This window comes from Cryptomeria japonica, chromosome 7, assembly GCF_030272615.1.
Source record: "Cryptomeria japonica chromosome 7, Sugi_1.0, whole genome shotgun sequence".
NCBI lineage: Eukaryota > Viridiplantae > Streptophyta > Pinopsida > Cupressales > Cupressaceae > Cryptomeria > Cryptomeria japonica.
The window spans coordinates 815881807-815898477 of record NC_081411.1 but is presented as its reverse complement, the minus strand read 5'-3'; the positions used below and the strand labels follow the sequence as shown (position 1 = coordinate 815898477).

Genomic DNA, 16671 nt, shown 5'->3' with positions numbered 1-16671 from the left:
TTTTTCATCAAAACAATTACGTTGATAGAATCACACGCTATAAAAATGTCATCACTATTCTCTTGAAATGGGAGTTTCACATCAAGTTTCTCTGGAGGACTAGGATAATTGGATTGAGTACGATCATCAACTACATTCTCATGACTAGATGAAAATGCACTAGAGGATCATCTTGTTGTGTCAAAATCGTCAACAACGGCATTGAATTGTCTCAAAGCATTTATAGATACAACCCAAATCCTACTAAGTTCCTTCTTAGTTTGTGAAAGAATGTGACAAGAGACAAGGATTTGAATAGCCTTATATAAGGTCCTTTGCTTTATTAATTGCCAAACTTTTACCTTTTCCATATAACAAAGGAAGCCATATTTGCTCCATGTCTTTTTTAGATGAAGAACTCAAAACCCCTTTTTTTGCCACAAATTATAGAGGTAAAAATGTAAAATAAAAACAAAAGAATAATTTCATTTAGAATATAATTTATAGAATGAAAAATTCGTGATAAAAGTTTGATTGCCATTTTTTGTAGATGCTTAGTCATGGCTCCATGGGAGTTGCACCACTTCACAAGGTCCATTTCTTTGTTACTTGTCAATGTATCAATATCTATTTAAGCCGCATCAAAGGATGTAAATTTTCCAAACTCTTCTTGAATCTTTGCTGCAACTCTAAGATATATAAACATTCTTTTAAAGACTATGCTATATCCATCAATGACTTCTATGTTTATATGTGGAGTTGTTCTCTTTGGCATTGTCAACTTAGTGGCATGATAGTACTTGGAATTTGAAACAATTGCCAAAAACAACGAAGGAGTTGCCATTTTATTCCGTCTCTTCCTCATTGTCACATATTTTTGTAAATCTTTTAAATGAATTCAGCCCATTTGCCATGATGATTTCTTTGAATTGCTCCATTGTATCTATGCGATCAAATATTTGCTTAATATTTGTTTGTTTGTGTCAACAATGAACGAGGGCATATTGGCTCAATATAAGAGAGCAAACAATCTAGTTTAGCTCACTAAGCATTATCAGGAATGATAGTCCTGATATTATTTTCTCTTTGTTTGGTATTGCCTATAGACTATCTAAACATCATTAATCTTCAAGCTTTTTAAGGTTTGTTAAACACCAACAAAATATTTAAGAACAATGTAATGCGTGGCAATAAGTCTCAATCCTTCGATTTAAAAAAAACAAATTTTGAAAAATAAATATATTTCAGAAAGATTCTTTTGGCATTTCAGAAAAATAGTTTAATTGAAAACACAATGTAATTTAAAATTTAGAGAAGTTATATTTAGTAGCTCCAAATTAGTGAATTGTCTATAAATGGCTGTGTGAGAGATGTTGATTACAAATAAACATTTGAATTTCTTGGCCTATTCATAAAGTTTTTTTTTTGAAAGCGTGCTCATAAAGTTTTTGCATTCATAAGATTTAACCAATTTTTTCTCTGCCATTCAAAGAATGAACTTCACAATAAGTTCACCAAATGTTGGAATATCTTGCCTCCATGATGGTCCTTGTTGCTTTGCATACTTATGCGTTATTTGTGATAATGTTGATAATATTTTTTGGCTTCACTAAATTAATTGTCACAAAATAAATTGGGTGCCTTTCTCATTAGCACTGCATTTAATTGCTTTCCAAAACATCACCATCTTTGAACTCATTGCAATTACTTTTGTTCAATTTCTGATTTCAAACATCATTCTACCCATCACAAATGATAGAAAGCCTTGAGATACACCATGAAGCTCAAATTATTTGCAACAATTTCTCAATAGTGTCACTTTCTTTAGTGAAAAGGGTGGTGCAAACTTTTTCATAGGTTGGACTTTTGAATCTTCTTGGTGCCTTATTGATTGACTTAATCATCTTGCTAATATGGAGAGCACACTACATTAAATGCAATTCCATTTGCATGCAAGAAAGAGAATATTTTGTATTGTCTCTTCTTGATCATACAATTTAAGTAATTTTTCAAGAGATCAGAATTTGCTCTTCTTGTGAGATGTAGATGGCCCTCTTTGTTGATACAAAGGGGGTCTATCTAAAAAGCTCCCTGATGAAGGTTTGTATATGGAGTTGACCTTTGTTTTGATGCTTGCCAAGATTATCAACTTCATCTTGCTCTTTTTGATTATTTGTGGTTTGTATAGTTGATTAATTTTTCTTTAGTTGGCCACCATCATCTAGGCTAAGACATACAATACACCCTTTTAGGTCCTAAAGCAGCTGATCCATTTCCTAGAAGTAAATCCAACTCACAATGCCAGGGTTGTCATCAAGGGAGTGCAAAAAGGTTCATCAACAGAACAATGGAAGGTTGAAGGCCAAATCAACAAGAGTGAGTTGTCTCTCCTACACTTCGAGCTTGGCCTAAACTCAAGAGGGTGTTCCTACAAGCTTTGAGCAAATAAAAAGATAATTGGAAATTGTGGTAGCTAACCCAGATTATTGATATGACTCCAAAGTTTATCATTGAGCATGAGAGCAACTAGTTACCCTATTACCTCTGTATAGGCGATTGATACCCACACAATGATTGCAAGGTGTGGGCAAGATATTGATCAACAAAAGATTATGACTACTATTCCTTGTAGATGTGGTGAGATTTGAACTGTATGAACTAGAAGTAAAATAAAAGGATTGATATAATGATTTGTTCGTTTAAAGATTGGTTGAGCTAAATTATCCCAGATTCGTGCCTAATTATGGGTAACAAAGTCAAGTTGACAGAAAGAGATGTAATGAAAGGGAAATATTGAACCTTTGATATATTCGTAACAATAAATCACATGAGAATTATACATATAAAACATGCTTATTTATCCAAGACCAAACTAGACAAGTCGACATGTAAATGTTGAAAGATCATTAGAAAGATTGTAAATGTTTTAAAGTTCTGTCACACTTTTGATAAAATTTATATTTGCAGCAGCAAATGTGCTGAAGGGAAAATCTACACCTTGAACTTATACCTGTGATCCTGGAGACAATACATCTGCATATTCTCTGCCATAGTTCCTTTAGATATCTTGCAACTTTCACTGCATAGTTGCAACAATACATCTGCATATACTGTGCTATAGTTCCTTTAGATATCTTGCAACTTTCACTGCATAGTTGCAATTGACTTTCAATAATTGAAACCCTAAAAAACTGTCACTTCTTCTGCGTTGAGATGATTGATGATGGATCAGGGAGTGTGACTTAAAACATTGATTCAAAAAATAATACACAATCTAATCCAGAAAGCTAGAAATACATCAAATTATGGATTGTGGAAATTTGATATCATCATATCACTATGAGTATGAATATTGTTTGAATCCACCTCTGATTTGACTAGGAGGAAATCTTTCATCTATGAAGCCAAATTTCCCTTATGGTTTTCGTCCTAGGGTTCTAAGTTGAACACATAGTCCAAACTTAACAATGAAAAATTAGAAAATGATCAAGATGTCCAAAAGAGCTCCTTAAACCTCTTTTTTTAACGTCTAATGCAACTTATAGGAAGTTATATTATTTTTAGTTTTTATTAAAAAATACCCTTTAGGCACACAAAGTGACTTTATTTTATTTTGGCTTTTTGAAACTGACTTTAAGTCACATTATAAAATTAATTAAATACAATTTGTCTGCAACATTATTTAAGGCAACTTAAAATTAATTAATTAAATTGTTTTCTTTCCAAGTCTCAGAATTAGTCTACGGGAATAAAATAGGCTAATGGAACAACTAGGTCGAAAAAGTGGGTAAACTCTCACTCTTTTTTATCACGAAGATCTTGATGTGGGCAAGGTGTGAGTATATGGCGGTTTGGGGACATTAGCTTATTGGAGGTGAGCCACATAGCTTTAAATGAATGAATAAGTTGGAAATAGAATTAATGTCTTGGTAGCTTAACCTTCCAGACATAAAATGCTGAATCCTAAATACAAACTCACTAATAATTCCGGGTGTAAACTGCTCAGATAGTTTGAAATTACAATAAATAAGCAAAGAGAGTAGATCTACATCAAAATCACTGCCAGTATAAACTGCTGAACTCCCATAAACTGCTGCAGCAAGACTAATGAATTTCCCAGCCAACAAGATATAATGCATCACAACTCAGCATGAATGAAGAGGTACAACAACATAAACACTTCTGTATAGTCACAAGTTGAAGTTATTCTCAGAAATTAAGCATTGAAATCATAGGCAGAATTGTACAGAAGGCTGTAGTGGCTTCTCAAGGTGTTGCAATAGTCTATTTCATTATTTATATTGCTGATGTAGGTGTATAGTCACCATTAAAACCAGAAAACAGTCTCAATTTATAACCTAAAACAGCAAAAAGGGTCAATAAGCAATGATACAGCCAGCATTCAAGTGGTATGGCTGCAACGATCACACCTTAAACATGCTAATTGAATGAAACATAGGAATATTCCCCAAAAAACTGCTAAAGAACCAAGAAGCTGATAAAATAAAAAATAAAGCTGATTATATTCCAAAAAAAGCTGATTTAGCAGAGCAAAGACAAATATGTTGGACTTGTTCCACCAAATAGGTACTCAGTCTTCAAAGAATTAAAACATGTACCAGTATGTTGCAATGACCTTTTATTTGCTTTGATGGCATATAGATATGCTGTGGCAGGCTTTTAAAACGCTTATGACTCCCTCCAAAATGTATTATAGATCATGAGTAATATGCTGCGACCCAAATGCTATTTAGTATGGTGCTCACAGGGCAGTGTCAAACCTGTACGGCAGGTACAATACATAGCTGCAATCAATATTTCAAAACTTTTACAGCAGGATTCATCTTAAATAATCATAATAGCATAAATAAGAAAGTTAATATCAACAGAAATATACATGTAATCTTTAGCACTCATATTATTTGGCGGTGCCACAATACAAATCTGATGTTAAACCCTCTTTACATACATTGGAAATTGCAAGAAACACACGACACTATCAATTGACAAAAGCAATTTGAAATCCACACCACATTGGAAGCAAACAACTAGAACAACACTGAGAAATTTTCAAATCACACTATTCTAGAAATCTGGAATTTTCATAATCTACACAACAGCGATTCTTTAGTTGAATTACCTCCATGGACAAGAGTGTTTCATCCTCTACTTGTCTCGAAAATGAAGGGTTTTGATGCTTCAATTACTTGCATGCAAAGGCTTTTTGTTCGGAAACAAATAGATGAACACAATACCCAAGCTATTAGAGAAATCAAGTAGATGGAACAAACTCTTGATGCCTCTTTCCCCGACCTAACTTTTTTGTTCTTCAATCAGCTACATGCCAATGGCTTTGTTCTTGGGAGCAAATAGATGAAGACAAGGTCCAAGCTATTAGAGAATTATAATAGATGGAATATATTCTGGATGGCCTTTTTGCCGAGCTCAGATCCTCTTTTGTAATGTTTTATTTACTAATTTTAGCCCTCTTTTAGAAGTGTCTATATTTTTATTTTAAAATTTAATATTTCAATTAGTCCCTTTGTTCTAGCAAAACTTTTTATTATCACTTTAGGTCCTCTTTATCAAAACACTTTCTGACATTACATTGGACCTTTCTTAAAAAAATATATTAAGTTGCCCTTTTTATAAAATATAGTCATTTCAACAACTTAAGATATTATTTTAAGTATTTCCTTATCTAAATTAAAAAAAAGGGGATGTGACAAAGTGCTGAAAATCGACATAGAAAGTGTCCCTTTACAGACAAGAGTGGATGCTATGTATTCTTCAATGGTTTAACCGACAAGGTGGTGACATTCATCGCAAATAATCTTAAACCTTGTTTACCTCACTGGGTAAACAGGAAGAATACAGAAACTGAACAGCAATGCACAATGCAAATACAAAAGAAGTGCCAGAATAAGCTTGCCATTAATGTCAAAAGATGTTCATATTATAATCTGTCGTCAACATTACATGTCCTCCAACACCCGGAGATGGTACAATATATGACAGCCGAAGGGGTGCGACACAACCGTCGCGACTCCAACTACCCACCCGTTGGCTAACTAACTGACCGCCGTAACACATTATTACCGACGACAACATAAACATAACAACATAACATAATGATTATTCCCGACAACAAACCTTTTGCGTGCCATTCTGCTTTCATTTTAGACAACTTATTTTGTCATGTTTGTTAAGGATTATTTATTAGATCAAAGGGAACTTCTGATTAACTTTGATGTAGTATTCCTTTACACCAAGATTGCGTTTGGTGAGCAATGCTTGTAATTGGAAAGAAAACTAATGAGTGAGTGTGTCTAGGCAATCTTTGCTTAAGGCCAACATTCTTCAGATTTCAAGGCAATTTTTAGGAGCAGACAAAGAGTATGAAAATGAGTTCAACTCTTTAACTAACGGTAACCAACCCCTTAATGGCCTATGCTAAGGCACTTGCCTCAATCTCCTTTCCTTTAAAGCCAAATTGGTTTAAGAGGAATGTGGATGATACAAATTTGAATAGCCTACATGAAAAGTTTCATTTAGATCCAAACAACATATGTAATGACTCTAACTTCAAAAATGGATTGGAGCTTGATGCGTAGCTCCCTTTCGTGGATGTCTTGAAAAGAAAAGAAAGTGTTTTTCTTGCTCATTGAGATTGTAGGAAGGACGTATATATAATTCTTGACCTTCATGCCTCATTTCAACACCATTTGTCTCAAAACCTAAGTTGCTGGTTTGGGCATGGGTACAATGATACAATCTGTACAATGTAATTTCCCATACATAAATCCATAATTGCCAATAAATATTCATAATATTGTAAATGTAATATCATATTCATAATTTAACAAAATTATAATATTCAACTTTCAAGTCTCAAAATGTTATGACACAATGAAAATTCAAATTACAAGCCATATGGGATTTAATCTTCGTATTCATCTTCATCTGAAGCATCAATCCCAAGCCCAAGGTCATCATTTGGTTCAAATTCAACATTATTTGAACCACAATCCATTGGACTGTCACTCCCACTAGCTACCTCTCTGTCAAGTTTCACAACTGCCTCATCTATAGAGACTTGGGCAAGTTGTGCAACTGTAGCATCTAAATCAGCACACTTAGGGGCTAGATCCCAATTCCTTGTTGCACCCGCATTATATTTAGGTTTCTTATCGGACAATAGATGAAGGTTGGAGTGCACGTAGGCCAGAACCTTTGCCTTTTTTGCACCCAAACGATTTTGCTTGATTGAGTGGATGAAGGAGTATGTATTCCAATTCTGCTCAGCTGAAGAATTTGCATCCTGTTAAAACATAATTATAAATTTAAATATTTTAATATGATAGCACCAAATGGAATTGGAAAACTTTAAAATAAATAAATTAAAAGATACAAAATTGGGTGAGAATTTTAATTGCAAGAGGCTGCAAGAAAATTTAGCCTTGACAATGTACATACCACCACTCATCAGCATTTATTTGGCTTGAAGGATTACAACATCATGATATTTTGTAGATACGAATTGGCCAAACTCTCTCAAGACAATATTTCTAGTCTCCTCATTTTAATATATCTTTTTAAATGCAGCCCTATAGCTAGTAGCAACGTCCACATCTCTATATGGTGGCACCCTCCTTCGCAATGCAAGCATCTTTGCGCTATAAAATTTTGGCGTCAAAGCAAATGTTAAGATATGTAAGGGGGTGGTCATCTTGTTCCAATGATCAACAACAATTTGTTGCACAACTTTGAAAAATGTTTCCGTTGGGTCATGTTCTTTGGCCTCTATTATTGCTCTTATTTTCTAGACCTTGCAGTCCATGCCATCATAAATTTCACCCAAACATGGGTGATCAGTATTAGGCTACCTAATCATGCTCATGATGGGATTGGTGAAATTCAAAACATATTCCACACGATCTCACCAATCGTCAAGGATCAATGCTCTTACTTTTTGGGTTTTTTCTGTGTTTGATTGCTTCCATACATTCCACAAGTTGTTGATGACCATAGCACTCAAGGCCTCTTGCACCTTCAAGTCATCTTAAGACGGGTGTGTGAGATGCAAATTGTGTGTCGGCAATCACACATGGTATAAAAAAATACATGCCATATATCAACTAGAAAAAATAAAAACTAAAAAAATTTAAAAAATTTAAATTACCTTTAACAAGTCCAACTTGGAGAAGGTCCTGAATATGGCTTGTGACATGTGATGATTAGTCACAAACATTTGAATCTCCTCACCCTCCGTGTAAACTTGTTTCACCCAATCAATTTGCGTGTCAATCTTTTGCATGATTAAATTGAGTGAGTGGATTGCACATGGCGTCCAAAAAATGTGACCATATGTAGCCTACACTATAGACCCAACTAACCTACAATTTTTAGCATTGTCCGCTATGACTTGGACAACATTTTGAGGCCCCACCATGTCAGTGGATTTTATGAGGATATTGGCAATGAAACTTGCATCTTTCACTTGCCCCTCACAATCCATTGCTTTCAAGAACACTGCCTGTTAGGGGACACTAATATAACATTGATCAATGGCCTATTTTTGCAATCTTTCCAATCGAAAACGATGGACACATTTGTTTCTGGCCATGTATCTTTGATGACTCTCAATTGTGTCTCTACGGAAGCTTTCTGCTTTGCCAATAAGGTGGTCCACACCCTTTCATACCCGGGACAAACATAATTAGGAGGTGTATTGCAAAGGGTATGCACAATCTTGCATAGATCTTTCCATGAGCTTTATTATATTTTTTCTAGTCGTTAATTTGCATTGTAGCTTCACATAGGGTCATGGATTTTATTTTTTGTTGATCTAAAGTTTCTCATTTCTGTATAATGATGTTTTTGTTGAATATAGACTATTAAAATGAAAGCTTATCTAGGTTCTATGATAGCATATCTACAAATTGAATACTCCTATATGCTTCACTCAATCACATTTTATGATTCTTGCCAGCTTTGTGACTTTGGGTTTGCGAGAGCTATGTCGTGTAATACTATGGTTCTTCGTTCCATCAAAGGTGAGTTTTGCAATGTTTATGTATCCAATGTTAATGTTTTCTATTGAAACACATCATAGACAATATTTCTATTATTTCATATTCACTAGATTTGCTACTTTATAATCAATATATTTGGTATGTTCTCATCATAAACAATAGCTTTATTATTGATTTTTAATCCCCATTTTATCAAATTTGGCATGGGGCACACCTTCTATAGTCTTTTAAAGGCTAAGGTTTTAAGTTTTATGCTTCTAGTTTTCCTTAGCTTTACGTTTTTTCCCTACTTTTTAGTACTGTTCCATGGAGTTTCGAAATGGAGTCTATTGTGATGGTTTTCAAGAATGACAATTTTTCCCAAAATTTATTGGGACAGTGGGGAGGGAATGTCACAAATAATGTATAATTATAATATGTGAAAATTAATTAATAAAAAATAGTTAAAATAAATTACAATTTAATAATAATAATACTTAGAGTCTTTAATAGTAAACCAGATTAATTTAAAAGTTGGTTAAAATTAATTGAAGAAAGGGTATGGATTGTGTAAAAGGTGAAATGATAACCATTTTGTGACAGAGGCACAGTTTCAAATGATCTGAATGAAAAGTGAAAGATTGCGAATCATCTGCATCTTGATCTGTTATATGATGGTCCAAATCAGATTTTCCAGTCAGCATAGTTCGAGCTGTAATTGTCCATTCATTTTTCCTGCTCATCTGTGTTTTATATGGGAACCTAAGTGATTTGGACACTGCTTCAATTTTCCTGATCAATTATGAGTCAAACTTCAATAATCTTTTAAATCCGGAGTCCACGAAAAACTCAAAACCAAACAAAGCAACCAAACGGAAATCAAAACTTTTTTGGTTTGATGTCGATAGCTTGTGTTACCAGATGCTCTTGCACCAAACACATTGGGTAAGAGAAATGTTCCATGTTTTTGGAAATTATGAACATTTTGGCAAGATTGGATTTAGGATCCCATACTTGGCCAATTCTATAGCTTTCAACCAAGATGCTTCATCTGCAAGCCTATCCTTCCAACAGATAAAGTACTCCATGAACTCTTTTCCTCTTGCCTTCCTTGCCACTTGGAAACCAATTAGCTGGTCAATTTCCACAAATTTCTTTGGAGGCATTTGATCTACACATTCTGACATATCTTGTGATTCTGTATGTATGTCCCCCTATGCACTTGTCTCCGCTTTATACACGTATTGGAAGGTCAATCTCATAAGCATTGGCTGAAAGCTTTCTAAGGTCTTTGCAAGGGGCTGTAATGGGCACCCTGGAATGCCCAAAAACCATACCAATTGCTGCTAGGAATTTTATCAAACAGTTTGCATCCAACTCCTTATTTCTCCGTTTAATGTTTTAAATTCCCTTATGGCTCCGGAAATGAAATGTTGGTTTGTTTTACATGGAATTGAAATCATAGAATATGGACAAGAATGAAACTACAATAATATGCAAACTGAAGATTGAACTATTGTTGATAAGATGTTATTTTTCAGATTTAATAAAATCAAATACATGGCAGATTATCAACTCACTAATTATTCCAGCATTATTGACATAATACTCCAGCAATCATTTTCAATCTTGCTGCTACAGTGACATGAATAGTAACCACGTGAATAGTACCCGCGTGAATAGTGTTGCAGCAATATTAATTTTTCTTCAACAGGTCCAATATCTTCATAAAATCATCTCCTCAAAATGGCATAAGCATTGGACAAGTAGGGAAGAAGATGTGAACAAACATTAAATCTGCCTGTAGCTGGAAATGCACCCAATCTGCCTGATAATGAAGCTGATAGCAATGGATTCCAAAGGCCAAACCTCAGGGGAGTGACGTCTAGAATGTCACAAGAGAGGATAGACGTCCTCTAATGCCAAGAACGGATCTGCAACTCACACATACCAATTCTTCTCATATTCAACATATCTAATGAAGCCACAAACACTTTCTTTTATTCTTTTTCCAAGGGTCGACTCAACTTTCCTGGGCAATGTGGGATAAAAGATGAGCAATATAAAACATATATTAAAATATTCACTTATGTCTCCCTTGGGTGCAGATCAGGCTTCATATATTAATATGTTAATATTATTACTAAATTCTGCATGAGAACATTATCAGGCTTCATATATTAAGCATACATATTCAGCACATCCCTATGCATATCAACAAGAATAACGATGTTACTGCCTGTAACCTAATAACAGCTCTGATATGATCTGATCTGATCAATGGTGGTCACTGGATGTTTTGGTTCCTTTCCTTTATATCTCTCTATGTGAGGGAGAGGTCACCTCTTCATCATGTATGCCCTTTGGCAAGAGACACACCCTTTCACCATTAGCACCCTTTGAAAGAGTGCAACTCTTCATTATTTCTGCCCTTTGAAAGGGACACAACCTTTTACAATCAGATCTGCACTTCTGATTCCCAAATTATCCCCCCTTCAAATGAGTTCTCTTCTCCCTTTTATACCTCATATATGGGGGAGTCACAACTTATCATTTCATGCCTTTTGACCATTCATTAACTTTAATCAAATTTTAATTATATTATTTTATATTTTAATTTAACTTTTATTTTTATTCTCTTCTTTTTTTATCAAATTATTTTTTATTTATTATTAAATTATATTTCAAAATGGAGACATTACATGTATCATCATAATTCTTGTATTTGGTGGCATTTTTTTGCAATTCTCTCTCACTTATGCAAATCATGAATATATTCAGCATAACCTTTTGCTACAACACTTTCTGATGCAAAAGCATCCAAATGAATCTTATCGAATTCTATCGCAACAACAAATTTCTTTTTGCGGATTGGAATGAAGACATAATGGTGACTCTACTACAACATACCCAAGTGGTAGTAGTTGTGGACTTAGTTTTCGGAAGATCTCTTCACTAGAAGTTCACCCTATCAAGTAGCTTGAACTTGGATCTATCGGAGGTAGTGTGTGGAACTCCTTGGTAACTTGCAGAGTCTTCACAACTCATAACATTGTAGTTATGGGTCAGGACAACCCCCAAATGGATCTGCACCCCTTTGCATCAACCTTTGGTGCTTCATCATCTACTTTGAGCTGACATACGCGTTTCCTTGGGCATTGGGCCTGGGGCCTAACAAAGGTTGATGTGGATCACTTCTAGGGTTTAGAGCCAGTATTTAATCATTATTTAAATTCAGTAGAAGGTAGCTAGAGCATTAGGGAGTTAGGAGATAGGGAATTAGGATTCATAACTAATTTGGCATGCTGGTTGGTAATAAGCTTGCGGCGGCCTATGACCTTGCATGCATGGCCAATGGGCCTATTTGTGATTTGCATGAGAGGGTTTTAGTCAAATAAGCTTTGTGTGTATGGTTCGTTTACTTGATTCAGATTGCAATTGTTGTCAGTAGAGCTCTGAATTGTGAGGTAGTTGCAACCCTTTAGCCAGAATGTTGACTTGAGGCAGTCACACTAGATTAGAAGGAAAGATGCCACCAATGAGGTTGCTGGTAATGGCCAATGTTGTCGGAAGTATAGAGGAAATGAGGGACATGATGAGAACAATGAAGAACCGGTTGGATGTTGTCGAGGAGGTTAAGTGAAGGGGCCTATACCCTAGATCTAAGGAGGAGAGAGACGATGAGGAGTTGAGGATCCCAAACTAGAATGAGGAAAACCAAGAAGAGGAGTCCGACCAAATCAAGATGATGAAGGCCATCAGTAAAACTGGTAAATGGCCCAAAATAGAGATGCGTAGTTATGTTTATAATTTTAATTCGAAGGAGCTGATTGATTGGCTAAATGAGATGGAAGAATACTTTGATTATGAAGAAGTTGAGGATCTAGAGAGTTTTAGGTTTGCAAGAACCAAACTGAAGGGGCACATTGCTATTTGGTGGAAAGAAGTTCAATTGGAGAGAAACTAGAGAGGAAAGGAGAGAATCACAAAATGGGAAAGGATGGTGGTGAAATTGAAAAATCAATTCATACCTGTTGACTATGAGTTGGTAATGTTGAAGAGACTTCAAAACTTGAGGCAAATGTATATCAATCCATAAGATGATCATAATAACTGGCCATGGTGAAGTCGGTAAGAAGGTAGCCCAATATATCAATGGCCTTAGAACCAAAATTCATGAGGAATCTTGTCTAGTCCAGATGACAACCATGGACGAAGCCTACCAATTTGCGCTTATGGTGGAAGTAAAGTTGGTGAGGATGTCTGAGCAGAGATTGGGAACCAGGAGAGAAACTTTTTTGGAAGAGTAATCACAACACAATGAAAAGAGGCCATACACGTCATAGAACAGAGGAAGGAGTCCTTACCGCAAAGAGTTACAAAGGCCCATGGAAGATTCCTATTGCAACAGGAGGGAAGGTGATGATTGCCACCACAACGATGGATATTAGAGGAACGAAAGGGGATTTGATAGTGGATCATTGTGGGGAACTTGTTTCAAGTGTGGGGTAGTAGGACCTCATGCCTTTCAGTGTTGCAAGTAAGTGCAAGAAAGCGAGGAGAGGCAGGTGCAAGAGCAACATACATGGAGGAATAACCAAAAAAATCATAAGCATCTATGGAACATCTAGAAAAGGTTGAGCTGCTGGTCATGAGAAGGGCCCTACTATAGATTGAGATCAAGGAGAAATCGATGTAGAGAAAGAGCATGTTTCAGACAAGGTGCAATTGAAGAGGTAAGTGTTGTAATGTCATTATTGACAATGGTAGTACAAACAACTTGGTTTCAGAAGACATGGTTTGGAAGTTGAAGTTGAAGAGGATGAAACATCTGAACCCGTACTAGATTGCTTGGATTCAAGATGATCATAAATTCATGGTAAGTGAACAATGCTTGGTCAAATTTCATATTGGATCATATACAAGGATGAAGTGTTGTGTGATATCATGTGAATGGATGCTTGCCATCTGTTGTTGGGAAGACCTTTGTAGATGATAGAGGGGCGATACATGATGGGAGAAAGAACATTTACATTATGGCCTTGAATGGGAAGAAGCTTATCTTGATTCCTCTAGAGGAAGAGCAAAAGGATGTGGTATGTGGTAATGTCAAGATGCGTTTGGTGGATGGGAGGAAATTTTTGGATGGACTAGGGCTTGATAAAATGTGTTTTGCTCTCATTCCAAGGAAGTGCAGAAGCAAGAACGCAAAAGGTGTCGCCACAAAAAGAGAAGTATTATAGATGGAGGTCTCTAAGTTATTGAGGGATATCAAGATATGGTGCCAGAGAACGATTTAGAAGGATTGCCACTGATTCAAAGCATCAACTATCACATCAATCTCATGCCTAGAGCTAGTTTGCTAAACAAGGAAGCATACTGGATGATACCAACAGAAAATGTGAAGGTAAGTAGATAGGTGCAAGAGTTGATAAAGAAGGGACTAATCTTGGAGAGCCTAAGCTCCTGTGCAATACCCACTGTCCTAGCACCAAAGAAGAATGGGAATTGAGGATGTGTATGAACTCTAGAGCCATTGAGAAGATCACCATCAAGTACAGGTTTCCCTTGTCGAGGATGCATGACATCATGGATTGTTTGAGCGGTGCAAGGTACTTTACGAAGATTGGCTTAAAGAGTAGATACCATTAGATAAGAATTTGGGAGGGAGATGAGTGGAAGGCTCCATTTAAGACTAATGAAGGGCTGTATGAGTGGTTAGTCATGCTTCTTGGACTAACTAATGTGCCAAGTACATTCATGTAGTTGATGAATGGAGTGTTGAGGGAGTTCCTAGGGAAGTTCTTCATCATCTACCTAGATGATATTAAAGATTTTCAAGACACCATTTGTACACCATTGATTAAGACCATGAGAGAAGACTGGAACGAGTTCAAATGGACATCCAGAGCATAAAAGGTAATGGAACAACTGGATTGGCCTTACCAAATTTCAACAGAGTCTTTTAGGTGGATTGTGATGCCAGTTAGAAGGCAATAAGAGTGGCCTTGAGTCGAGGGAAGACCAATTGCATATTTTAGTGAAAAGTTGAATGATGCCCAGAGGAGATACTTAGTCTATGATCAGGAGTTCTCTGCCATAATTCAAGCTCTGAAGAAATAGTGAAACTATATGCTGCCAAAGGAGTTTGTGCTGTACACTGACCATCAAGCTCTTTAGCACCTGAATAGTCAAGGTAAATTGAACCAAAGGCACATGGGGTGGGTTGAATTTATGCAAAGCTATACCTTTGTCAAATAAGGTTGTAGATGCACCAAGAAGGGGAAGAACCTTGATGATGTAGATGAGGGTGGCAGTGATGGGATTTGATGAGTTAAAGCATTTGTATGAGGTTGACCTTGACTGTTGGCATTGTGTTGTCATTGATGTCAACCGATATAGCATGGTAACCAGATTGAGAAATTGTTGGTATAGTTGTCATTGATGTCAATCAGTAATGGTGTCATTGATTTCAACTAGTATATCAGGTTATCGGTATAGCTTGTCACCGATAAGGAAGAGAATGTCAACCTGAATTGTGATCATTGGAGTCACTGGTACACAAGTTAATGTTGACTTGTGTTGAAGTCATAAGGACTGGAGACCGGTATGGTATAACAACCCGTAAGTGATATGTTGGCAGTGTATGGTTGCCAACCGGCAAGCATGCGACCAGTTAGAATGCAGTGTGAGCTATTGCAGAAGTGCAGAATCGGTATACAGGTTGAGGTCATACAACATGACTCCCACCAGATACAGATGTGGTCACCAGATGAAGAGCAGAGAGTGACAAGGATCCACTTCCCTCGGTAAGTGATTATACTGAGCTTATCTCCCAACATACATGGAATGCATTATAACTCTCCAGGATAGGTTAGTCAAGAAGTTGAAGGCAGGTGATTGAGAGCTCACACCAGATGAACCGGTGAAACACAAAGATGCCTCAGGTGCATGAAATTAGAGATATGCACCGGATCAGCTAGTGTTGGCAAGTTGAGCCACTGAGACAAAGAAGGAAGAGTAAAGAAGTGATGGGTTTGTCATCTTGACAAACCCGTTGAGATGATGGCTTGGCTGATGAAGATGTAGGCAAGATTGTGCAGATGCAGATTGTTGAAGATTGATGACATGGTGTCATCAAGGTGCCTACTGGTAAGTATGTGAACCGGTAAGAGAGCAAAGAGGCTAAGTGATGTGCTCCTACCTGATGAAGATGAGCATGTGGTGGATTGATATGTTTGGTGATCGGCAAAGGTGTTCCACTGGTAGAACAACAATGTGCAAGCTTGAAGGCAAATTGATTAGGGTATAACCGACAGGGTTAGAGAACCGGTAGGTATGCACCGGTTGTGTAGTTGGTGGGTGATCTTGTTTGAACCGACACAAATGACTTAGCAGAGGTAGATGCCGACAATGATGACACGTAGGACATAGGTGTCATGCATGCTGTGGTCGGTGAGGTAGTTGCCGATTGAGTTCTAATTTATGGTTGACCTCGAAAATCACGGGTTTGTTGCAGGGGTTTGTGGCTCGATGCATACTGAATGGCGAAGATTTGATTTGTTGACTTTATGATCGATGCAGGGTGTCTAGGTGCTGATCTGGGTAGGTGAAGCTAACTGCATGATCGCTTCATTGTGATTGACAAAAGCAAACTGACAAAGTTGTTGTGTTTGCT

General features: G+C 36.5%; 1 protein-coding gene across 2 annotated transcripts in view; it reads left to right on the top strand.

Moving 5' to 3' along the window:
• The window catches only part of LOC131041805 (serine/threonine-protein kinase TIO), a 114222-nt gene that overhangs the window by 65758 nt on the left and 31793 nt on the right, over window positions 1-16671 (top strand). For both annotated transcript variants that reach the window (XM_057975020.2, XM_057975019.2), the window contains exon 7: window positions 8972-9035. In XM_057975020.2, the coding sequence (XP_057831003.2) occupies window positions 8972-9035 (64 nt within the window). The remainder of the gene's footprint in view (window positions 1-8971; window positions 9036-16671) is intronic.